This window comes from Desmodus rotundus, chromosome 5, assembly GCF_022682495.2.
Source record: "Desmodus rotundus isolate HL8 chromosome 5, HLdesRot8A.1, whole genome shotgun sequence".
Classification (NCBI taxonomy): domain Eukaryota; kingdom Metazoa; phylum Chordata; class Mammalia; order Chiroptera; family Phyllostomidae; genus Desmodus; species Desmodus rotundus.
Genome location: NC_071391.1, coordinates 126,038,922 through 126,064,267, shown reverse-complemented (window position 1 = coordinate 126,064,267; position 25,346 = coordinate 126,038,922). Strand labels below are relative to the sequence as shown.

The 25,346-nt window shown below is 51.7% G+C and overlaps 1 protein-coding gene across 1 annotated transcript in view; it reads left to right on the top strand.

Annotated features, from left to right (window-relative positions):
• KCNK12 (potassium two pore domain channel subfamily K member 12) overlaps window positions 1-18,609 on the top strand; it is a 39,012-nt gene extending 20,403 nt beyond the window's left edge. Inside the window, exon 2 of the mRNA XM_024552989.3 lies at window positions 17,563-18,609. Coding sequence (XP_024408757.2) covers window positions 17,563-18,464 — 902 coding nt within the window. The 3' untranslated portion in view covers window positions 18,465-18,609. The remainder of the gene's footprint in view (window positions 1-17,562) is intronic.
• The last annotated feature ends 6,737 nt before the right edge of the window (window positions 18,610-25,346 follow it).

The following is a 25,346-nucleotide window of genomic DNA, read 5'->3' as shown; positions in this document are numbered from 1 at the left end:
TAATGCAAATTTCTGGAGTTCTTTCCCTGGGTTGTTTCTTCCTCTCCGTCACTGCCTCTGTTACAGTGGCCTTGTCCTCCTCGAACTTAAACCTCTCTGTCCTCAGTTCAGTGAGATTGCCAGATACCCCCCCCCCCCTATTGCTGTCTGGAAATTGCCTCTGGGCAGAAAATCAGGGCAATCAAAGGCCCGAACTTGTTTGTTTCCCTTCTTTCACGGATCATAATCCTATACTACCTGTTTTTCAGTATCTGAAAATCATTGTTCAGGAGACTTTGTCCAGTTTCCTGTTGTTTATGGTAAAGGGAAATCTGGGCCCACTATTCCCTCCCGGCCTGAGGCAAAGTCAGCAGTTAGATTCGGGTACCTGCTGAAAGTAGATCGGCAGGAATTGCTAATGGATCAGATATAAGAATAAAAAAGGACTCTTAAGACTTTTGGCCTTAGCAACTGGAAGGATAGATTTGCCATTTACTGCGATGAGGGTAACTATAGTAGAACCAAGGAGGGGGGTGGCTGGGAGGGAGATGAGAATCAAGAACTTAGTTTTGAAAATATCAATTTTGAACTGGCCCTTAGACTTCAAGTAGGATGTCAGCTGGATAGTTGGATATGCAAGTTTAGAACTTAAGGGAGAGGTCAGAGCTGCGATCCAAATTTGGGACTTTCTAGCCTATAGACCACTGGTTCTTAACCCTGGCTGCAGTGATGTTAAAATCACTCAAGAAACGTAGAAAAAAAAAATTAATATCCAGACTTGACCCCAAACCCATTCAGTCAGAATCTTTGGGGAATCAAACCTTGGAATTGATATTTTAAAAAGTTCTCCAGATTATTCTAATGTGCAGGCAGGGGTGAGAACCACTCATAAGTGTGATTTAAAGCCCTGCCAAAGATCAGCTAGGACAGTGGTTCTCAACCCTGGCTGCAAAGTAAAATCACCCAGGGAGTTTTAAGAAGTCTTAATGCCCAGGTTCTCCCCTCACCATCCAATTGCATCACACTCCCTGGGGGCGGGGCTCAGGAATTAGTATTTTGTTAAACTTCTCAGATAACTCCAAGGGACAGCCAGGTTGGAACCACTGGGTGCCAGGGAGCCATCGTGGGACCCAGAAGAGGAGAGGTCTCGAGACTGGGCCTTAGCGTCTAAAAGATGGAGCGGCTACACCAGGAGGAGAACCGAGAGAGAGGTGGCAGGCTTCTCTCAGATGTCCTCACTGGGGCTGTCCATTCACGTTTAGGAATTAAAAATAGAAAATCAGACTGGAAACTCGGTGTGCACAGGTGAGGCTTGTGGACTCGAGTTTCTCCGTCGGTCAGTGGGTGAGCAGCCAGCCATTCGCCCTGCGGTGTTTCCCTGGGTTCCTTGGGCGCCTCATCGCCTTCCCCTCTGCAGCTGTCACCTTCTCTGAACTGCGTGCACCGCCATCAGTCACCACTCTTTCCCCTGCTGTCTGCCTTCCAGAAACATGGTGGAATTCCTCATCCACCGGAACCATCCCTCCCCATTCGCGGTGGTGGTGCTGGTTTACACCTTTCTGCCCCTTTGCCCTCATTGTAGTAGGGTCTTAGAGGGAGAGCAGATAAAGTCAGGTGATGAGATGACCATCTGGAGCCAGAAGTCTACCAACCTTTCAAAGTCTGAGAATCACTTAAAATGCTAGAAATATTTTTACACAGTCTATATGCTAGAAGTTACATATACTTTCAGTTTCCATTAATAGGGAAAGTACATATTGATAGAAAGTCCTCTGAATTAATTCAGCACCACTTTTAAATGCACTAATGGTTTTACATTTACATATATTTGGAACTAATAGCGCAAGCATGTAGGAGACAGTTATGGCTAAGAAATACGTTCAGTGAACAAACACATTCAGGCGCCTTTGCAGTAACTGCAGAGTCGTAGGGGCCCCAGTCCGATAACTGGGCCTCGAAGCTCTAGGCCCGGGAAGCCACTGGAAGTTTTTGAATGGGGGAGGGGCTGTTCCCGGGGCACTTAAGTGCTTGCTCCCTTTACAGCTTTTCCTGTCCATAGTGGTCGCTTTCTTTGGGAGATGAGGTGGGGTGGGTTCCTCAAGAGAGCTTGTAGATAGTGCCAGCTGCCCTCCTGCGCAAATTATCTACCCAGAGAAAACAAAAGAATTTTCATAAAATTCAATCTGGGGTTTTTATTCTCTCACTTTCCTCTTCTCCGTTCTTCCTTATCCGCTATCCGCTATTGTCCCTAACAGGACAAATGATCAGCCTTTCCCAGCTCTGTGCAAAGCAATCGACACACTTTATCACATTTACTCCTGTGGAAGTGGGTTCAATTCATATGCTTACTTTACATATGAGGCAACTGAGGCAAAGAGAAGTTAAAGGGCTTTCTCAGATCAAAGAGCTCGTGAGCCCTGAGGCCAAGTGGGTGCTGCCCCAATGACGAGAAATTTAGAGACAAAATGTACTTAGTAAATGACTGAATTGGGAAAGGACTTCAGCTGTACCCAGGCCTCCCAAAGGGTCCACCCTCCTAGCAGCAGCCTCCCTGGTTTCCTCCAGGATTCCACAAACTGGCTCCAGACTCTCCAGGCCTGAGTGCAGTTAATGCTCCCCTCAGCTCTAGTCAAACAAAACCTGGTACCATGCACCTCTGGGTCTTTACTTACTGCATTACCTCTGCCAAGAACACCCTCTCCTGCCCTCTCCCCTTCATTTAACCAAGTTCCACGTAGCATTCAAGGGCCACTTCCTCCACAGAGCTCACCTTGATGATTCGACCTTCACTGATCCACCTTCCTCGTTTCGTTTCTGCCAGCAAAGGTCTGACCACACATTTATGACTTCGCTCCCCACCAGCCTATCAGACCCTGCCTTTAAAAAAGAATGACAAAATAGCAGCATTACTTACAATAACCAAGATCTGGAAACAGCTCAAGTGCCCATCAGTAAATGAGTGGATAAAACAGCCGAGGTTCATGTACACCAGGGATGTCAAACTCATTTTCTTTCATACCTTAAAAGAAAAGCATAAAGAAGTGAAAGAAGAAACCTATTTCCGCTGCTAAAATAGAACTACTAAAGAGATTTTCCTTTGATCTTTTTTGGGGACGAAATTTGGAGTCTTGCTTTTCATATATGATATGTGATGTACACATAAACTTTTAAAGCATCCCTGTTATTGGAAGCACAGTATTCTTGGAGAAGATGTTCCACAGCTTGTCAGAAACACAACTGCATCCCCCACTTGACTTAGCCCAGGGACCCCAAGGAGGGCCCTGATGAAGACCGTGTGAGTGAGTGAGTGAGTGGGTCGTCTGGTGGGTGGAAAGAGGGTGGGTTATGTTTGGTACGTGGTACGTGCTAGTTACCATGTACCATTTAGGGGGTTGGAAAATTACAGAGCACTCATTACCACGTACCATTTAGGAGGCTGGAAAATTACAGAGCACTCATGGACCCATGTCTGCCAACAAAGAGCATTTAAAACAAATCTCATGAAATTATAGCTTTTGCGATCTATGAGTTACACAGGCAGGCAAGTACACAGGACTGATGTGTTTAGGGAGAGAGAGCACTGGGAGCAATGGTGTAGCCGACTCGAGGGCCTGGGAAGGTGGGGTCTGAAAGAGAAAGGCTTTCCCAGCTGCCTTTCCCAGTGAGCAGTCGCTGTCACTCAGAGATGACAAGGTGGAGGCCCCGCGCAGAGGAGCCAGGGCTTCCCCAGGGTTAGTAGGCCTGGCTGAAGCACAGACTAAGAGCCAATACAAAGAGAACTCCTTTGGCCTAGCTTTATCCCTGAGACACCCGGTGAATGTTAAGGCGGGCAGGGAACAGGGCAGTCCAGGAGGCGTGCTGTCTGTCCTCAGGGTGAAGGTCAGTCTCTGCTTCTTCTGAAACAGTAGTCAGTCCAAACAAAAGAGAGGTGAAATTGGGGGTGGTGTTTCTAGAATGCTGCTTGGCCTTCACTGCCCCCAAGAGCTGACAGAGGGAAGGCCCTGGGGACTCGGCACCACATTTGGGGGTCTCCTGCTCCCAGGAGCAGTGATGGAACATCTTCCTGCCTCCGTGGTGGGAAGAGCCCCTGCCCACCTCCCATCAGCAGCAGAAGCAGCTATGAGAATCAAAGCTGGGTGGGCGATGCTTCAGTCCTTGGCAGAGAGATGGGAAATGAAGACTGTAAAGATGTCACACACCCTTTTACAGACCTTCCAGCAGCAAGGAAGAGGAGGAGGGAGTGACCCATCCCCCAGCCCAGCTTGCTGGCACAGCTCCCAGAAGACCAGTCCACGGACAGTGTCCACAGCTGCATGACTGTCCTGACCCCCCCAATGTCCTTTCTCCCCAACAGCCAACAGAACACACGCCAGGCTCGGGGAATACTTTCCACTGCCTTTTGGGGTATCTGTCCAGCCGTGGGGCAGAAGCACCTAGCAGGACAGCTGAGCTTCTGACATGTTTCCACTCTGAAAGCCCAGAGTAGTGTTGTCAGAGATCAGAGACCTGCAAGGGGAGGGCCAGCCACTGTGGGGTCACTGAGTTGTGTTCCGACACCACCTCCCCCACTTTCGTAGGCCACGCCTTTCATGCACAGGCCCAGATTGTGCTTCTGAAAACTGAGAGTAACAGCACCTGCCTCGTAAATATTGGGAGGAAAGGTAAATAAACTGTGTGTGAAAATGACCTTTAAAACCATAAATCCTGCCCTGGCTGGTGTGGCTCAGTGGATTGAGTGCCAGCCTGCAAACCAAAGGGTCGCTGGTTCGATTCCCAGTCAGGGCACATGCCTGGGTTGTGGGCCAGGTCCCTAGTTGGGGGTGTTCGAGGGGAAACCGATTGATGTATCTCTTGCACATAGATGTTTCTCTCCCTCTCTTTCTCCCTCCTTCCTCTCTCTAAAAATAAATAAATAAAATCTTTAAAAACAAAAACAAAAAACCATGAATCCCATAGAAGCCTAGTGAGGAAAGTGACATGACGTAATGATCAGAGCTGAGAACTGTAGTCGTCGTCTGCGCCTGTGGCTGTGGTGGCGGCGGCTGTGGCCGGGTCTGTGACACAGTGCTCTGGCAGCCCCCTTTTTCAGTTACATCGACACGACCGCTCAAGTACATTAAAGTCCCCACCTTGAATAATTCCTTTAATAACGTCATATCTGCATTTCAGCGTGTAGACTGGCCCAAGCTCTTACCCACCCAGGAGTGTAAGGCGTTTCCACCAGCCAACGCTGAAAACCTATAAGCTCGTCTATGTCCTTCCTGTCTGGTAACTGTGGCATCACTGGCCGCCTGCACACGTGAGTGCTTTGCAGGCAGCAGAAGCCCGAGCACTTGGCTTTGGTACTCTCACCTTACACGCCGTCCCTGCTGAGGACCTGGAGTCCCTGTGTGGGAGTGGTTTTTCTGATAAAACAAGAAATCTGTGCAGTGTGGCCAGGGTCTAGCTGAAACCTCCCGCAGTCTTCTGAAAGCTCAGCCTGGCTGCAAGACCCCCAAACAAGCCCAGGGTGGCTGGCCCCCATTCCCAGGAGATCCTCCCCTCAGGTCTCCCAGGAAGGAAAGCAAGGAGGGAGGACAAGTGGCAGAGGCACCTTACAGCTTATAAAGGTATGAATGAATGTAGACTACAGTGGCACCCCCGCCCCTTATCATGGGGGACGTGTTCCAAGACTCCCAGTGGATGCCTGAAACCACAGACAGTATTGAACGCTACATATGCGATGATTTTCCCTGTACATACACACTTTTTCCCTTAAAGGAAGCACTTCAGGGCTTCTCTGTCATGTCTGAATGGCCAGCATCACATCTCTTGCGCTTCGGGGCCATTATGAAGTAAAATAAGGGCGACTTGAACGCAAGCAGTGCAGTGCCCTGACAGTTGACCTGATAACCGAGAGGGCTGCAGCGTGATTAATGGGCAGGTAGCCTGTGCAGCCTGGATGTGCTGGACAAAGGGCTGGTTCATGTCCTGGGTGGGACGGAGCAGGACTGTGAGATTTCATCATGCTGCTCAGAGCGGCGTGCAATTTAAACTTATTGATTATTTCTGGAACTTTCCACCTCATATTTTCAGACAGTGATTGACCACAGGTAACTGAAACTGCTGAAAGTGAAGCTGTAGATAAGGGGGGGGGGGGCTACTGTAATTTTTAAAATACCAAAACCCTCTTTTTAAAAAGATATTTTTTAATTAGTTTTGAGACAGAGGGGAAGGGAGGGAGAAAGAGAGGGAGAGAAACAATAATGTGCAGTTGCCTCCTGTGTGCCCCCCACCGGGGACCTGGCCCCCAACCCAGGCATGTGCCCTGACTGGGAATTGAACCAGCAACTCTTTGGTTTGCAGGCCCGCACTCAACCCAATGAGCCACACCAGCCAGGACCCAAAAGCCTTTCTTATTGTGCTTATTGAACACCTACTAAATACCTGGTATTGTGTTGGATCTGAGTGAGACTAGAATTGTGACTCGTTCACAAAGGCACCAGTCCCTGGGCTGTGCATATTCTGGAGAGCTTGTGAAAAGCAGTCGGCCTCTATGCACTCGCCCTGCACTGAAGACTAGACTCCACCCCAGGAACCCAAGCCCAGTGTGGGGGGTGAGGAGAGCTGGCATCAGAGGGAACTGAAGGGAGGTGGCCCCTGAGAACCATGGGGGCCTGAGCGGATGCGCCCGCAGGGCTGGAGGAACCCAGCAGGCCTGACAGAAGCAGCTGGTTCCTTGGCTGCCCCCATCCTGCCTGGAAGGTTATTGCTCTGGATATAAATAGTCCCCTGCAGTTAGCAGGATAAATATAAACACAGCCTCCTGATCAGGGCTCAGAAACTAAGCTTTGCTTCTGAGCTCCCTGCTGCCACCGCTGCTGTAAAACACAGAATGAGCAAGGGGCGGCATGCAGGGCTTCTGCAGGCGAGCCAATGGGCTGCATTAGTCAGCCTGGGCTGCCATGAAGAAGTGGCATCACTGGGGGTGGGGGGTGGCTTCTTTGTCACAATTCTGGAGGCCAGAAGTCCAAGCTCAAGGTGTCAGGATTGGTTTCTTTTGAGGCCTCTCTTCTTGACACGTAGGTGGCTGTCTTCTCCCTGTGTCTTCACATGGTCTTCCCTCTGTGCATGTCTGTGTCCTAATCTCCTCTTCTTGTAAGGACCAGTCATATTTAGGGCCTAGTTATATGACCTCATTTGACCTTAACCAACTCTTTAAAGGCCTTATCAACAAATACAGCCCCATTCTGAGGTACTGCAGGGTTGGGGCTTCAACATAGGAATTTGCGGGGACAAGAGATCATTGAGGCCATCCCTCTGCCTTCAGACTGAAACATATCAGACCTTCCTGGGCGAAGGAGAGTTGGTCTGCATTTTAAAGGCCACCCTGGAGAAAGAGATTCCATATATTTAGTGGGACTCAATGACTTGAAGATTTCTGGAAATTGATGTTGCTCATTATATATAACTAAAAGCCAGTTTACTTCCACAAAGGATGTGAACAAATTTAAGTGATAGAACTAGAATAAGCCGACTGTTAACTCTGAGAGGTTGGGGCAGTGTCCTGGCTCAGTGCTTGCACATAGTGGGGATTCAACAGATCTTGTGGACAGGAGAAAGGGGGAGGGAGGAGTGATGGAAGCTTAAAAATAATTGATAACTGATAAGAAACGTACCAACTGCCGGGACACAGTCCCGTAGCAATTGATCGCACTACACTGGCTCTGAGCAGGCAAGCCTGGCAGTCCGTGCTCCAGAAAAGGGAGCCGCGACACAAGTCCCCTAGAAAACCGACGCTTCAGACCCTGATTTGAAGGAAAAACAAATTCCACGCATCTTTAAATAAAGGACCTGGGAAGTGATGTTTTCCCCTTACACAGACATCATCTTCCAATGGGTGCTTCCACGAGTCCTTCCTAAAGGCAGGAGCTGAAGCATTAAATCACAGGGAAGGCATTTCAGTCCCAGTAGAGAGCAAGGATGATAGGGTCCATGGTTGCTCTTTTCTGATGAGCTGACTTAATGTAGAGACAGCATTTAGAGTCCTCACAGGAGAGGACTTCTTGCTTAGGGTCTCTAGGCTCTTGTGCAAGGCCCCTAACGGGCAGAGCCTGTGTCCTCCCACATCCCAGGTCAGAGAGGAAGCCCCTTGGCACAGTGAACACCCCTCATAGCTGGCACATAGTAAGCACTTCATGATTATAAAAGGGAATGAGCAGGTGGGTACACATGTCAGTGAGGGCCTATGGTCTGAATGTTTGTGTCCCCCCCACAAACTTCTGTGTTGAGACCTAACCCTGAAGGTGATGGTATTGGGGGGTGGGCCTTTGGGAGGTGATTAGGCCAAGGGGGCAGAGATAGGGTTCTGCTTGTCTTGCTCACCTCGTTGCCACAGTGCCTGACACAGAGCAGGCTTCTGTACCTGGCAAATGAGTATGTATATGTGAATAAGTCAGCACTGGCTGCTGTGGCTCAGTGGATTGAGTGCCAGCCTATGAACCAAAGGGTTGCTGGTTCAATTCCCAGTCAGGGCACATGCTTGGGTTGCAGGCCAGGCCCCCAGTAGTGGGGTGCGTGAGAAGCAACCACACACTGATGTTCTCTCCCTCTCTTTCTCTCTACCTTCCTCACTCTAAAAATTAAAAAATGAAATCTTTTTTTCAAAAAGGTAAATAGGGGACCCCTGAAGAAGGTTCAAAGAGGAGGGATGATGCTAGCAAAGTGGGTGAGGGCATTGGGTGCCCGCGTAAGACATTCTAGTTCCTCCTGTCACTTGGGAGCTGGGTGTGGCTTGAGCAGGAGGGTGATCTTGGTAGAGCTGTGCTTCAATACAGTTGATCCGGGACAATGTACAGAACAGACCAGAAGGAGAAAAAATGTTTCCAGAAAACAGTGAGTCTGGGATCCTGGTCAACAAGGCCTCCCGGTGTGAATAGGGGGAGGGGCTAAAGCAAGGTGATGAATGACAGAATGTGGGACTTGGAGTCAAGTAGACTCGAGTGGGAATCAAGGTTGCCATTTTCCGTGACCTTGGACAAGGTCGTTGACACCGCTGAGCCCCAGCCTCCACCTCCTGCTGCCTGAGATCTGGTGCTCTCACGCCACACACTCAGGGCAGGCTTTTTGTCCGTCTCCAGCTTGGTGCAATCACTTGCAGGTTTCAGAGCAAAATCACAGTTGTGCCCTGTGAACCAAAGGCTGAGTTGGGCCTCAGGAGGTGGAATAGAAAGAGCCGTGGGTGTGTGGTTTGGGCCTGCATGCTAGTGCTGTTCTTTCACTCGTCACTGTCTTCTGAGCTTTGGTTTCCTCACCTGAATAATGAGCATGACCCCCACTCGCCAGGAGTTGCTCTGAGGAATAATACATCTGTGAAAGCACAGTTAGAGTGCTGGGTATGGGCTAGGGGCTCCCTAAAGCCAGCCCCTCCATCCCTCACTTCCTGTGAGCCAGGGACCCACCTCCCTTCCTTGTAGGTGCCTGGGAGCAGAATGTGCAGTAGAAACTGGCTCCCACCCCGTTTGGAGAAGGAGGCGCCCCTTACCTCTTAGCATCAGTCCAGGGGCCACAAGTCCAGTCCCTCTGGACCCAGCCAGGCCCTAACTGAGACCCCTAGGTTTACTAGCCTGTACGGCAGGGCGCCTGTCAGGGGGCCACCAGGGCAGACACAGGGTTCTGCAGCCACGAGAACTTCCCTGTCTGCGACTTTAAAGTGTGGGTTTGTTTGCATATTGTCTTCTCATCTTTATCACTCCACTGGAGCAGCCAACCAGGCTGCCATCTGTGAGAAGAGGTGAGGGGAGGAGGCAAGTGCCGGGGACAGCGTGGACAGATCCAGAGCAACAGCAGAAAGGCCCCTGGGCCTGAGTGAGTCCTCCTGAGCTTCTCCGGTACTTGGGCCCCCTCTCCCTACTCCTCCCTGCCGCCTGGGCACAGAGGCCCTCCTTCCCACGGGCGGGGATGAGGGGTGCTTCTCCAGGCATGTGAAAACTAAATGGACAGAGAAGTTGGAACTATCCATGTGACAGCTGGAGTCCCTGCTTTATAGGAACCACCACAGGTTGCCTTTTTAAAAATCTGCTCCTCAATGATAAACGATTTGAGGTAAAAGTGATTCAAGTGGCATGGTGTTGACAGTTCCAAGCAGAGGTGAACAGACCTGCCTTCTCCACATAGCCAGGTCTCTCTGCTCTTCTGAGAGGGGGCACGGGCCTATCACAGCCCTGTGCGCGGGCCCTGAGGTGGGGAGCAAGGGATGCAGCCAGGGCCACGTGGCGGCTTTCCTTCCCTCTGGTGCCAGCTCTTGCTGGCCAGGGCTTTGCCCCATCAGCGACTGTCCCGCCATCCCTGACCTTGGATTTAGTCTTCTCCCACAGTTCTGGGCTGAGGCTAGGGCTCTGCTCTTTTTGTGGGGGGCAGGAGGAGTGGTGATCTCACTTCTGAATTAGTCATCAGAGAGACGGGGACAGATCTGCGAGGGGAGGGGCCAGGATGGAGGATGGGCTCTGTGCACAGGAGCTGTCTGCCCGTAGCTCCAGCTCCCAGGCCTGAGCTGTACAGCGACGGCCAGGGCAAGGTTAAGGAAGAGCTACCTTGAAGGCAGGAGCAGTAAAACCAGCCTTTAATAACTCATTTGGCTGAATGATTTCTGATGAGGGGAGAAAATTTCCGTCACACGGATGAAGCGCAAAGTTGGGAGAGGTTCAAGCCACCCCACCAGTGAGGAAAGCAGTGCCGGGTCCAAAGCCGATTCTCGGGGCCACGTACCCATCTCTGGGAGTTATCCAAACTTTCCAGATGTGAAAAGATCACCAGCCTGCAGCCTGTGGCATTCAGTCATCTAGACCCCTGCCCTCTCAGCCACCCCCACCTGCCCTCCTCAGACAGAGGACATCATCCCAAGGGCCCCCACAGAACAAGCCAAAAGTAAACAGGAAAATGGTGAGGGGCCCACTTTTTCCATGAGTCTTGCTGGCCGCTGCCTCTTTGGCCTCAGTCATGGAGCATCCAGTATGGGCCCAGCCCACACCAGCTGTGGAGCAAAGGAAACCAGCCACGCGGCCCTCAGGGAGCAGTCTGTCCACTAATCTGTAGTTTAGACCAATCCACAAACACCAACACATACAACAGCCCAGTTTCAACTCTTCCACAACAACTCCATTTTCCCACCCCGCTGCCACTCTCAATTTTGGGATTGGCGGAGGTGGAGGAGGTGGAGAAGGTGGTACCCCCTGGCAGCGGGGCCTCTCACCCAGCCCAGGGGCCAGAGCCTGAAGAAAGCTCAGAGGGGATGTTGCCACTCACCTGGAACCACTGAGGAATCTGAGGCCCAGGGAGGAGGAAGGACAGCAAGTCAACAATAGACTCGCTCTTGGAGGTATATACAGGAGCTTTTCCCTGCCACCCAAATTCCCAGTCATGGCCTGTCTGTATCTTGCCTCAGGTGAAACCATAATGGCACATCAGCTGTGACGCAAGGGCCACGCCTCGCCCGTGGTGTTTCCCGATGGAGCTTGCTTTGTTTTGAGCACGCATCCTGTCCTGGGCACTGTGGGGAAGCACGTGGGAACCACCTCCTCATTTACTCCTCACAGCAACCTTTCGAGGCAGGCAGTCACCAGGCCATTTTTAGGGGGAGACGTAACCCGTTCACGTTGCCCCACCAGCGAGGGGAGGTGCCAGAGTGAGAGTCCTCAACCCTTGCTCCCAGCTTCTGTTCTCCACTCTCCAAGAAAGGTAATGTTGGCGCTTCCCAAGCCACAGGAATGGAGACTTGTTGAGTTTATCTCTGCAGCTGGAGGTTTCTGACGCTTGTCAGTTTCTAGAAGGCAAAGCATGGTGCCAGATGCCAGGTTCAGGTGCTGGAAAATCTCCTAGAGGTGCCAGGTGAAGCCCCCACTTCCACAAAGCTCCCTTTAAGTTCAACCCCAGTACGAGGTGGAGGGGAAGTTCCCTCAGCCTTGTCGTCTTCTTGCACAGGTTCGCACACCCCATCAGCAAGAGTCACTGCACAGTGTTTGTGGGGCAGGCGCCAAGCTGCAGGGGGGAGCCACCCACACAGCCAGCCCCATGCACTCTCGCAGCGGGCCACACCTTGCTCAAGCCACGTCTCTACTCCTCCCTCTCAACATCTCACCCACCCTTCTGGACTGAACCCAAATACCTCTTCCTTTCTCTCTTTACCAGTCACTCTACCAAAAGGACTTCAACCCTGACCCTGATCCTGACCTGAGCTGGTCTGGCTGCACCTGGGCTCTGGGGATGGTTTTGTTTCCCAGGTGATTCTGTTGTGCAGCCTGGTGAAAAACTGCTGCGCCAGCCGGGAGCAGCCCACTTCTTTTTCTTGTGAACTCTTCTGCATCGGACTTCTCCCTCTTCACATCGCAAGCTCCTTCCTCTACTTTCCAATCTGGGCTCTGCCGCTTGCTTGTTCTGGGATCTGAGCAAGTGATTTAACCTCAGTGTCTTTATCTATTAAATGTGCCTTCATTTACTAATCTCACGATTGGGGATGATAAAAACTCCTCTGTCATTCATCAAATCTCCATCAATTATAAATGCACCATTATTGCCTACCATTACGAATTTAAAATGCTATCACATACACTGTCGGGTCATTGATTGTAAAATCCATCCCAGTTTCAGGGAGGTTGAAATTCAAGGAAAAAAGGTGTGACTTAGAATGAATGAGTGTCTCATAGAGTTGTTGTGAGGGTGAAATGCACTGATATATGTGAAGTCTTGGCAAAGTGCCTGGAAATAGTGAAGGCTCCGCACACGTCAGCTATTATTATCCCCTCCGCATTCTCCTTCCTCACTGAATGCTTTAACAATTTTTCTCAGCCGTTCTTCCAGCCCCACTTCTCCCAAGGGGTTTGGGATTTCTCCAGGCTGGATGTCTTCCCCTGAAGAGTGCCTTGCACAAGGACGCATGGACAGCGCCAAGGTTCCAGGGCTGGAGCTCACGTCCTAGGGAAGGCTCTCTGGCCCAGTGTTCTCTCAAATCCAGCGCTCCTCCCTGGAGCATTGCCAGAAGCCCCCTTTTCCTCCCCGGCAGTCAGTGTCTGAACTCAGTCACAGAGCAGCCCGATGCCCCACCCTTTACCCCACAGCCCACCCTACAGCTCCTTCTGCTCCCTATTTGGAGAGGGAGGGGCATGGGCAGGTCAGGCTGCTGACCCGGCCTTGGGTGTGAGCTTCGGGCTGCTTAATTATTAAAGTGAGGCTGTTAATCCCTCCTCTGGTGCATCAGGAAGGATCGGAGGAGATGGGGATATTGGGAAAGGCTTCTCAGAGGAGTGCACCGTGTAGACAAGAGGGCCCATGGCAGGATTGCCAGATTTAGCAAATAAAAATACAGGACTCCCAGTCAAGTTTGAACTTCAGACAAACAACGAATCACATGGGAGATACTTACGTTAAAAAATAATTCATTACTTGAAATTATAGTAATATTTAATTAAGCATCCTATATTTTATCCGGCAACCCTAACATTTCCTTTCCCCTCCCCTGCTCACTGACAGCACATTTCAGTTTTCCTACTCTTTCTGGTGTTTAACTCTCAACCCTTAGAAGTTCTTAAAATGTTTACTTTCAGTCATTCAGTCAGCCCTTAACTATCAGTGCCTAATTTATGTGGCATTTGCTCATTCACTGGAGTGTAGAAAGATTCCTGATAATAATAAACCTTTATGAGAACGGTGCGAGGCGGATTCCAACCCGAAGGGTCATCAGAGATATAACATTCTTTCCTAAAGGAAGTGTGCTAGCCCATTTGCATCAGAATCACCAGGAGACAGTTGCCAAATGCAGGTTCCTGGGCCCCTCTTCTGACCTGGCAAAGAGCCTGGAAATAGTGAGAGCTCAATGTACTAAATAAACCTCTGGAGTGAGGCTTGCCTTGGAATCTGCATTTTAATCATACATCCCAGTTGCTTGGAACAGTCCTGGTTTATACATGCTGTCCTGGGGAAACTATTTGTAGCACCCTGTCACTCTCACAAGTATCCTGGATTGGACCATCAGTTATATTTCTCCCTCTCAGAATTGACACTATTGAGCCAACAAGACAAGGTGGCTGAGGTGGTGAGCCAAGACTTCCCATCTTCTGGCGCAGCAGGAAGGGCTTCCGGGTCAGCTCAGCCATTTAAAAACTATGACTTGGGCGAATACCGTACCCTCAATGCCCTTGGCCCATGTCCTGGCCTTCATTGTTGGGATTCATGACACCTCCCTCACAAGGTGGCTAAAGGGACTGGGTGTGTCCCGTGTCTGTCACAGAGGTGCCACCCACAGCCCGTGGTACAGTTCAGTGCGGGCCTCCCCATCTCAGTTCCAGGCTCTTCGAGCTGAACTCCAGAGGCCCTGTCACCAGGGCCCCCCATTTGCGAAGGCGGCACCAGACAGGCTGTGGGAACGAGCTTAACAGCTTTTGTCAAAGTGGCATAATAAAGCCCCCAAGTGTCTGCTCTTTGCAAACTGGGATGGCAGATCAATTGTGGCATAAACAAAATAGCAGGCTTGGTGCAAAGCTGGGGACGGATTACGCCTCTGCAGAGTGTGATTGGGGAAGGAGAGGATTTTCAGGGTGGCTGGGTTTGTCTTTTCTCATCCTGAAGCCTTGAGGCCCCTCTCTGGAGCAGTTTGACTCCCCGCAGATTGTCAGAGCGTGGGGGACTGCTCCTCCCACTCTGGGAAGCCTCTGGCTAGGCAGCAGCCCAGGCAGGGCTACAACCCACTCCTCTCAGCAAGAAGCCTGACCCCGGGGCCTCAGCATCCCCCAGAGTTCTGAGTCTATTAGTGGGGAAGGAGTAGACACCGTGCCCCCTCCACCTGTCTCCTGAGCTGAGCTGACAGTGCAGCCTGGAGGGAGGCAGAGGGAGGCGAAGCAGGCACAGGCGTCAGACCTCAGCAATCAGGGCAGTGAGAGGCACATTTGCATTGAGTGCCTTCTGCGTTGTCAGAGAACCTCATGACCTGCCTGTCCACTTCTGGGAAGAGAGTGCCATCGCCAGTCAAGCATTTGGCCTCATTTTGGGCCTGCAGTCATAACCATGAGGAGACCCCGGGACAAGTTCTGGCCCAGCCTCTCTGCAGGGGCAATAGGGTGAAGCGGTGCCCTGGCCCGGGGATGAGCTGCTGGCAGCAGAGGGCATCTGTACAAAACCTCCGAGAAGGCAGCCCAGAGACTCTATGGGGGCAGAGACTGCATCTGCCTTGTTTCCCACCATATCCCCGAGCCGAGTAGGGAGCCTGCCAAACCATGTCACTGTCTGCTGAGGGGTGAATGGTGGACATTGGTGTCCCAGCTGCATATCCGGTGGCACTACGATGTAGAGGCCCTAGCATAAGGCCATACCTCTGAGGTGAAGGAGAAGGGGGAGTAGAGAAACAGGTCTCATTTTGGTTCCATCATTCAGGGACACCCAGGGGGACAGGTGCTCAACAAGAAACCCGGACTCCAGAGGGAAGCCTGGGGTGGAATCCAGGATCCCAGACAAGAAGTTTGCAGGGATCTGAGGTTACTCTGGGAGAAGGAAGAGATGACCTTTGACTCAGAGGGTGGGTCAGGCAGGGGCAGTCCTGTGGGGACCCCAAGGGGCAGATGAGAACCCTGCTTAGCAAGACTGTTAGCCAGAAACAGTGGTGCCCTGTGCGTCTCCTTCCTCCTGCCGTGCCCAAGCCCTGGGTCAAGTCTGGTTTGAATAGTCCCACCTGTCTTGGCTGTGCCAAGCCACAGGTGATGCATCCACCTTGGTGGGAACATTCAAGCAGGAGCAGGGGACCCTCTCCCCAGGAACAGGCACTGGGAAGAGAGCCACAGAGGGCAGAGGACTCTTGGGGACGGGAGTCATGACGGAGCCTCAGCCCTGGAGGACTGCAGTTTGGTTTTCTAAGAGCAATGCAGGCTTTTGTGGTGCTCTCAGAAGACAGTCCTGGTTACATGGCTAATTTGGTCTTTCACTCTCTTGTGGCCAAATTCTGAATCTAGGGATACAATCCATCCTCCTCAATGTGGGTTCAGGATCATAAAATCTTCTCCTAACTTGAGCCATTAGGCATAAGATCAAGACCATGGTCAACTAAGTGGGCACTTCTTCCAGCGGATCTAGAGACTGATTAGCACACAGGTTTAAGGAATTACTCTGAAAAAATATTTTCTTGGGCCCTTTTAAGGAAATAGTAAACCCAGAGAGACAAAACTCTACCTTCTCTTTCCCAGGGCTGGCTCCACCCCACTAGCAGTGCACAGGTAGCCCTCTCGACATTGGGTATGAGTTAAGAGGGATGCCCCTGACCTTTTGCTGCAGAGGTGTTGAAAGGTGCCATAGTGCTACTCAGACAGATGATTCATTTTCAACTCATACTCCAAGCAGCAGTGAATCTTCCTACCATGAGATTAAATCCCCTCTTATAACCAGAGTCAGGCAGCCATGACTGCCACAAAGAAACTAAAGCCAGCAGCAGGCTGAGAGCTCAGGTGGGAGGGGCAGAGCTACCACTCTGTGCTGCCCTGCGCGGCATGGGCTGAGCCCACTGGTGGGAAGCCAAGCCTTCTGCAGAAATCAATTGATAAAGAATCTCCTTTAAAGACTGTGCTTTGAGTAAGTGGGTGAATTAAGACTTAATTATAAGAGTTCAAAGCTATAAGCAGCTGCCCAGGCACAGAGCCGATCTGCCAGGACAAAGGCAGCACGGGACCGCACTGGACCAAAATCTTTCCATTCGCAAGTGTGAGCAGGGGTGATGGTGGTCCTTGGGTGAGAAGAAGCTGACACTCAATGGCAAAACCATGTTTATTCTCTAAAAATTGTGGACTCATTCTCAAACGATCCTTTGTCCATTTCATAAGCCTCTTTTCAGAGACCATCAAATATAGCTCCCTGGGCTGAATACAGTCTACCTGGTACCCAGAAATGCCGTACAAAATGAAGCCTTTAATGGAAGGAATTCTATCCTGATAAGGCCTGGGCGTGCCACTGGTTACATTAAAAAACCGATTCCAGGGGTCAAAGAGCAGATGACACTTGCTTTGTAGGCACCTCTGTGGTTTGCACCAGTGTAGTGGGTTCTGTTTTGTGTCCTGATGGGTCCTTCCTAGTGACCATCTTGCCCGACCCATTAAATTTTAAAAGATTTTATTTATTTCTAGAGAGAGGGAGGAGGGAGGGAGGGAGAAAGAGAGGGAGAGAAACATCAGTGTGCAAGAGATACATGGCTTAGTTGCCTCTCACACGCCCCCAACTAGGGACCCGGACACAACCAATGCACATGGCCTGACTGGGAATTGAACCAAGACGTTTCTGTTCTTAGGCTGGCACGCAGCCCACTGAGCTACACCAGCCAGGGCTTGGCCTACCCATTTTAACTTAAGATCCCCAACAGGAGGGGCCATGTCTCCTCCAACAGTTTATGGGCTGACAAAATCAGGAATAAGGTCTAAGGCCACCAAGGGAGAGAAATGTCTAAATACTAACTCCTCTCCACCTGAGTGATGCCACTCAAGGTAGAAGCCATGTCATCACCTGCATACTCAGAGCACCGGCCCAGTAGGGACCCCCTGTCCAACTAGGACCTCGCTGACGCTTGTCTTATCTTGGCAGGTTTTGGCATGACCACACCGGCCACTGTGGGCGGGAAGGCGTTCCTCATCGCCTACGGGCTGTTCGGCTGCGCTGGGACCATCTTGTTTTTCAACCTCTTCCTGGAGCGCATCATCTCGCTGCTGGCCTTCATCATGCGCACCTGTCGGGAGCGTCAGCTGCGCCGCAGCGGCCTGCTGCCCGCCACCTTCCGCCACGGCTCGGCACTCTCAGAGGCCGACTACCTGGCGGGCTGGAAGCCTTCAGTGTACCACGTGTTGCTGATTCTGGGCCTGTTCGCAGTGCTGCTGTCGTGCTGCGCCTCGGCCATGTACACCAGCGTGGAGGGCTGGGACTACATGGACTCACTGTACTTCTGCTTTGTCACCTTCAGCACCATCGGCTTCGGGGACCTGGTGAGCAGCCAGCACGCCGCCTACAGGAACCAGGGACTCTACCGCCTGGGAAACTTCCTCTTCATTCTGCTCGGCGTGTGCTGCATCTATTCTCTCTTCAATGTCATCTCCATCCTCATCAAGCAGGTGCTCAACTGGATGCTGCGAAAGCTGAGCTGTCGCTGCTGCGCCCGCTGCTGCCCGGCACCCGGCGCACCCCTGGCACGGCGCAACGCCATCACCCCTGGCTCCCGGTTGCGCCGCCGCCTGGCTGCGCTCGGCGTCGACCCCGCGGCCGGCGACAGCGACGCCGAGGGCCGCCGCCTGTCGGGCGAGCTCATCTCCATGCGCGACCTCACCGCCTCCAACAAGGTGTCGCTGGCGCTGCTGCAGAAGCAGCTGTCCGAGACGGCCAACGGCTACCCGCGCAGCGTGTGCGTCAACACGCGCCAGAACGGCTTCTCGGGCGGCGTGGGTGCGCTGGGCATCATGAACAACCGCCTGGCCGAGACCAGCGCCTCCAGGTAGACTGCCCGCCCACCTGCCCTTCTTGCTGCGCCAGGGACCCTCGCCAGGCTGGCGTGCCACCAGGCGTGGCTTGCTTCTCTTCTCTCAGACGCTGGCGCTTTCTTAATCTTTATCCAATAAAATGAAACCAAAAAAAAATTTTTTTTAAAGAAATACTATTTGGCCAGGCCTGATGTTATCAGTGGCAGGTTTTGGGGGAACCTATGTTACTTGTGGGTCCCCTCTTGGAGACCCGTGGCCCCAAGTAGATTCTCCTCCAGGGAGAGAAAAAGTGGCACCCCATCCCTCACCCGGTGCATACCGCAGCAAGGAGAGTGCCAGCCCTAGGTTTTGCAGACTGGCATGAAACCCGGTCCCCATGCACTCAAGCAGCCGGCAACCCCAAAACATATGGTGCAACTTTACATGGCTCTGAATTACCTCCGCAGCATTTAGAATCCTGGCCCAGCCTAGCAGCTTCCTTCTGGTCGTCAGAAGTGATATAGTCACAGTTTTGACAGGTGGGGGTGGGGAGAGCCATCTGTTACCTCCCGATGTGTATATATAGCACAGCCGCTACACACAGAACGGTGTAGTATTACGCAATGAGATGAAACATAGAACCAACTTGCGGACTGCGGCGTTTCCCCGAGATTTGGAAATTGCAGTGGTAAGGGGCTTAGCTGGCCTTTCTCAGCCTATGCTTCACTTAGAGCGTCACACTTTGCATGAAGGAAACCCAAGGTGGCCTGCCTGCTGGGAGGGGAGCACTGGGCTGCAGGAGCCCTGCTCTGCTTCAGCTGCCTGATCTCAGAGCCCCCACCCCCCTTACATCTCTGACTCTCCCAACCCTCCTTTCTCCCACCAGCATCATCCATTTTGCTTTGCTAGTGTGTATTTTTTTTTTCTTAACTCCCATTGATCAGTTCAACGTTTTTCCCTTTTAGAGAGCCTGATGGCGCAGAGCGCAGCCTCCAGCCCTCCCTTCCTTCTCCGAATCAGGGCTGTGCCAGCTGCACCCTTGAGGCACCAGTGCCTGCAGCACCAGGAACTCAAAGCAGCCGTCCTACAAATGTCAGAGAACTTGGCTCCAGAGCCTATAGCGTTTTGAGGGCACATCCCATTCTAAACCTTATTTGGCCCCCACTGGTAATCAAGTGAAGTTGCTTCCTCCACACACGGGGTGTACCGGAGGTAGAGGAAGGCAGGAGGGAGGGAGCTGGTGCAATGGCAAGATGGAAGCAATTTTAGGGTTCAGGTTTTGCTCTGAATGATCCTCAAGCTGACAGACAGGTTCTCCCAGACTCACCCTCTGCCACATTAACCTGGAGAAAGGTCAGATGCCCATCCTCTATTGAAAGGATAAGGATCTTGGAATATGAAGGAACAACACTCTTTCAGCCCATTTGTCTCATCTGAAAATATGACGATTCCAAGGACAAATGCGATAGTCTAGTCAGACATGGTATTACCCATATATTACATATATATACTCTCTAGCCTCCCCCAACCCAAAAGGTTTCCTTCAGCTGCAGCCACATCCACTCTGGTCTTTTGGTCTTTCTGGTCTTTTTAATGCTGGTCAAAGCTACTAAAGTGATTTCATGACCTGCCTATGAATCACCCCCAGCAATTTGAAAAACACTGGCCTACAGTCTTTCCGGAAAGAGACCTTCCCATTTTCCTGCTTCCGCTAAGACTCCTTAGCTAGCTGCGGCAGCAGAGAGGTCTGGGTTCAGCTCACCCGTCAGCCCTCTTCTCCCTTTGGGTCTCCCGCCCCAGCTGTGTGATCAGCTCAGGAAGGCATTTCAGCTGCGTGAACTGGTGCCTGCCTTCCTTTCCACTTCTAAGGCCTGTGATTTCTATGACATTTTAGACCGCCAGCCAGCATCCCTGAATGGACTATATATACACATACATACATATATACACACACACATATATATGTATATATACACACACATACACATATATATATATCTTCTGACAGGAAGTCTTAGAAAAGCACTGGACACCTCACACCACTGAAAGGCATCCAAAGCCATGAGATCTCCCTCCCTGGCAGTGAGGGAAGCATATGAGCCTGGAACACACATACACTACTATTAAGAGTCACGCTTAAATGTCAGCCTCTTCTTTCCCCTTCCAGTTCATGGCAGAAAGAAAACAGTAAGTTGGGATCTCAGTGACTCTCCAGCTACTTCGGGTAATATCTAGTTTGTGCTGAAATAGGTTTTAAAACACAAGCCCTAGCTGGAGTGAAGCCAGTGAGGCAGAGCAGCCAGGGTTGCTTCCCCTGAAGGGGAGGCGCTCTGGGAGCCACGCCTCCCGAGGGTCCACTGTGACTGTCAGGCCCGCTCCTAAGCCTCTGCCCATGTCTGAGTGATGGCTGTGGTCACGCTGAAGGGACTGCACACTCAGGCACACGTTTTCTAGGGCTGGGTCCTCTCACAGGACCTAGAAATAAAGTGTCAGATGTATCCCTTTAAAAGAGCGAAAGATTAAAAGGCATCCAATTAGAGGTGTCACCTAGGCAACGAGAACCAACTTGGGGATCTGAGCCACCCAGACGGGGAGGTAGATAGAGATCCCCATAACAGAGGCACCTAGACCATGAGGTCTCAATAGCAGGCAAAATAGCACCCCTCCTGGAGGGACTGCGCCCCTGCGACAGCACGGACGGCTTCACCGTCGCAGCTCTTTGAGCTAGGTGGGCCGAAGGGTTGGCCAGGTGATCCCACCGACCGGCACACAGGACTACCCAGAATCCCATCCCCACAGGAGGAAACAGGACCGCCCTCCAGAGAAGAAAAATCTCAAAACCTTCTTTGACAGCCTTCTGTGTCAGCAGTTCTTCCTGAAGTCTATCCTGAAGTGCTCGTGCCTCGGCCCTAGCTGTTGTCGCTCCTCTTCCTGTGCTTTGCCTTTGGAAGGAGGCGGTGGTGGGCAGCTTGGGCAAGCTTCTGAAGGAACCAGAGTTGTGTTTTGAGGAGACAGGGAAGGGACCGTTACCCCTCAGCAACCTCCCAGAGAAACACCACCTTCCAACATACAATGGTAGCTCAGGAGCCAGTGGCAGGTGCGTATTTTTGCCCATATTCTCCTGGTCCCTCCCCCATCACTGTCCATCACCTCAGGCCAAAGGGCTCCGTGCCCCAGATGCCAGAGAATGCTTCTGGGGAAAGCCAGGCTCCCAAGTTTGGGGGGATTAACAGAGTCTAGACCCACACCTAAAGGGCTTCTTTGACATCTTGCTTGAGGGTGGGCGTTGAGAACCAGAACTCCTTAACAAGCAGGGGTGGGGTCTTCCTACCATCGAAGGAACAGTGACATGGATAAGGGCCCCTTTCTGTGGTGCAGATTCTTCAGAACCTCAGGCTAAGAAAGGGCCCCATTTATTTGGACACTATGGCCTCACCCACCATGTGGGGGTCTCCGGTTTGACCCACAGCTTGCTCACTGCAGGCTACAACTTGCCCGGGAGCCAGGCGTCGCTTCCTAATCTTAGGCCCACACTCACCCCTCCAGTGCTGGGACTGTGGGGCCTAGATGGCACAGGCTTCTATTTTTTAATAGTTTTTCATTGTATGTTTTCTATTTTTTTTACTTTTTATTTTATTTATTTTTATTTATTTTTATTTATTTTATTTATTTTATTTATTTTATTTTAGGCACAGGCTTTTAAGAAGCCCTTGCCACCTAGCTGTGGCCATGCAGAGGCCAGGGTCTTGGTGAATAATAGCCAGGCCTTCTCAGAGCTGAGCTGGCAAGTAGAGAAGCCACCCATGGAGTCCTTGCTTGCTAATAAGGCCAGGTGACCCCCTGATGTGGCCTCTATGTCCTCTGACTGAAGCCAGAGCCTCCTGGCCTGGTAAGGGAGGCAGAGTCTCAGGCAGCCTTGGGCACTCAGCTCGTGGACAACGCCTGACAGGCCTGGGCATCACACATCACAGCAAAACACACAGTCATTGGCCTTATGGAGAGCGCCTAGCCCCATTCCCCAAGGAAAAATTCTAGTCTGGGCCACTGTAAGAAGAAAGGTTTTCCATTTTTAACCCGCCAGAGATCTACTAGAGCCTGGAAAATTCTGCTCTGCTTTGGGGGAATTTTATGTACACTTTGCATGATGTTTTACACAGAAGCCAGTGTCCAAACCCAAGCGAAGCCCTGGCAAAGAGCTGCTAAATTTACCCAGGCTCCCGTGCCCCTCAGCGAGGCCTGCTAGCAGAGGCCCTCTTCCTGCGTGCTTTGGGGTGAGGGGTGACTGAGTTCTCAGGGCCAAAGGAGAAGCTTCTGGGGAACCGAGGCAGATGGCAGCCCACAGAGGCAGAGACTGCAGGGGCTGTGGGCCAGGTGGTTTCGTCTTACTGTAACTTTTTACATTCTTAACAAACAAAAAGCACAATTCCACATGCACACTGTCTGGAAAGCACATCCAGACAGATCGCTTAGGGTACTTCTGAGTCCAGGAGAGGAGCTGGGGCTTCTTTGTTGCAGTGGTTACATATAACAGGCTCGCTCCATGCTGTGGGGTGGGAAGGGATGGAGGGCTGCTGAACAACTCCTGACCCCAGGATAGTGCATCAGCATGGACTCGGGGCCTGGACTCTTGCCCCTGGAGCAGCTCTGACACATTCAGCTGTGTGCAGTGTCACAGCTCCATCGCAGCCCCATTGCAGCCCCACACCCAGCCAGTCTCATTGTGCATTGAGAAGGGATGAGATTTCTGCACTAACCTGACCCAAGGCTCATTTCCCCTATCTTCTAGCCTCCTCCCCCCCACCCTCCTCCCTAGGAAGCTCCCCCTGGCTTTACAAATTATTTTCTATGCTACATGTTCTCTCAGGAGGGGTGGGAAGAGCATGCGGGGCAAGCCTGCAGGGTTTCTTAAACAATACATTTATTTTTCTGAGCAGCACTCCAAGAGAGCACTTGAAGGGTGTCTGAATTAACCATGAATAAAATGCAGACTGCCACCCCTTGAGCTGTTTGCTTTCTGTCTGTCAGAGCCACCTGCCTCCCCATCTCCGGGCTCAAACTTCATCTCAGAGGGCCCCAGGGGACTTCAGCTGGGAAGATTGGGCTTAAGTGGCAGCTCCTAGAGGGGGTGTTCTGCAAAACAACAGTGACATCCATATGAGTTTGTGGGGGTGAGGGGGATCACCAAGGAAGCTCACAGGCAGCCTGGCCAGACTGGGCCAAGGCCAGTTTCTGATAGGGCCAGAAAGAAGGCAGAAGTGCCCGGGAAGCTGGAGCTGGGGTAGTTGGGGATGGGTCCCCGCTGTGCTCTGGTTTCCAACCCTGGCTGTGCCCTAGTCTTTCCAAAGACAGCTTTAAAGATACTGATGCCCAGCCCCCAAGCCCCACCCTCCGCCCCTGCGATTCTGCTTTCAGTGGTCTAAGGGGAGTGCAGGAGGGCACTGGCATTTTTTGGAAACTGTTAAGGTGATTCTAATGGGCAACCAAGGTCTTGAACCTACGCTCTAAACACAAAGCACTCACATTGCAGCGTGGGAAGGGCACCCATTCAGAAGATGGGAGGTCTGAATTCTAGTCCAGTGTCTGGCAGTCACTCTGCTTGCTCAGATCCTCAGTTTCCCCATCTCTAAAGTGGGATAATGATATTGTCTGGTCCCCACACCACCCCACCACCTCTCAGGAGTCTTGTGAAAAGTAATTGAGAGGCTGGGGACTCTGAAAAGTGTGAAGTGATCCATAAGTGCAAAGTGTCGCCATTATAAGAGGCATTTCATATACTAAGGGACAAGGCAGCCCCCATCACTTCTGATGGGGACCCTTCCTGCAGGGCCAGCTGGGGAAAAAGGCTCCACCTGGATGATTACTTCTGCCCACAATGCCTTTGCAAGCCTCTCCTTTTTCACACTACCTTAGTTCATCATAATAGTGCAAGCCCCACCGAGGCTCTGCTCACTCTCCCCAAGTCATCCTTTTCCTTCAGGCAGCCCTAGAGATGAGAAGTAAGTGGCAGGTCACTCAAGTCCTGACCTCACTCACCTCAATCTGCAAAATCACTTTCTAGCCTCCCTCAACCCAAAAGGTTTCCTTCAGCTGCAGCCACATCCACTCTGGTCTTTTGGTCTTTCTGGTCTTTTTAATGCTGGTCAAAGCTACTAAAGTGATTTCATGACCTGCCTATGAATCACCCCCAGCAATTTGAAAAACACTGGCCTACAGTCTTTCCGGAAAGAGACCTTCCCATTTTCCTGCTTCTGCTAAGACTCCTTAGCTAGCTGCGGCAGCAGAGAGGTCTGGGTTCAGCTCACCCGTCAGCCCTCATCTCCCTTTGGGTCTCCCGCCCCAGCTGTGTGATCAGCTCAGGAAGGCATTTCAGCTGTGTGAACTGGTGCCTGCCTTCCTTTCCACTTCTAAGGCCTGTGATTTCTATGGCATTTTAGACTGCCAGGCAGCACCCCTGAATGGACTGCCAACCCTCTCCCTTCCAGTCAGTTAACCTTTCCTTGAAAATATCGGTTTTCCTAATGAGAAGATAAGAAAAAGGAACTTACCTTTACCCAGTCAGGCCCTTGGACAAGAGATTTGCATATTACCACACTATCCCCTATCAACCCCAGGAATTCAGTACTTTTCTCCCATTTTGTCCCGGGTCAGAGAGGTTAAGGAATTTGTCTAGTTTGGGGCCGGGCACCCCTTGTTAGAGGCTGGAGAGACAGTGAGAAAGCCAGCCCAGCCCTAACTGTCCCTGAACTCCAGGCTCAGGAGAGGCCAACAGGGCGCCCAGTGTGGCAGGCAGGATGAGGGTCAGCCTGGGCAGGGAGGTGCGGGGGGCGGCGGCCGGCACCCAGGGACAGGCTGTCAGGGCTGTCAGGGAAGGCTCTCAGTGGCAGACCGTCGAAGCTGAGCCCCAGAGGGAGCCTCGGTGTG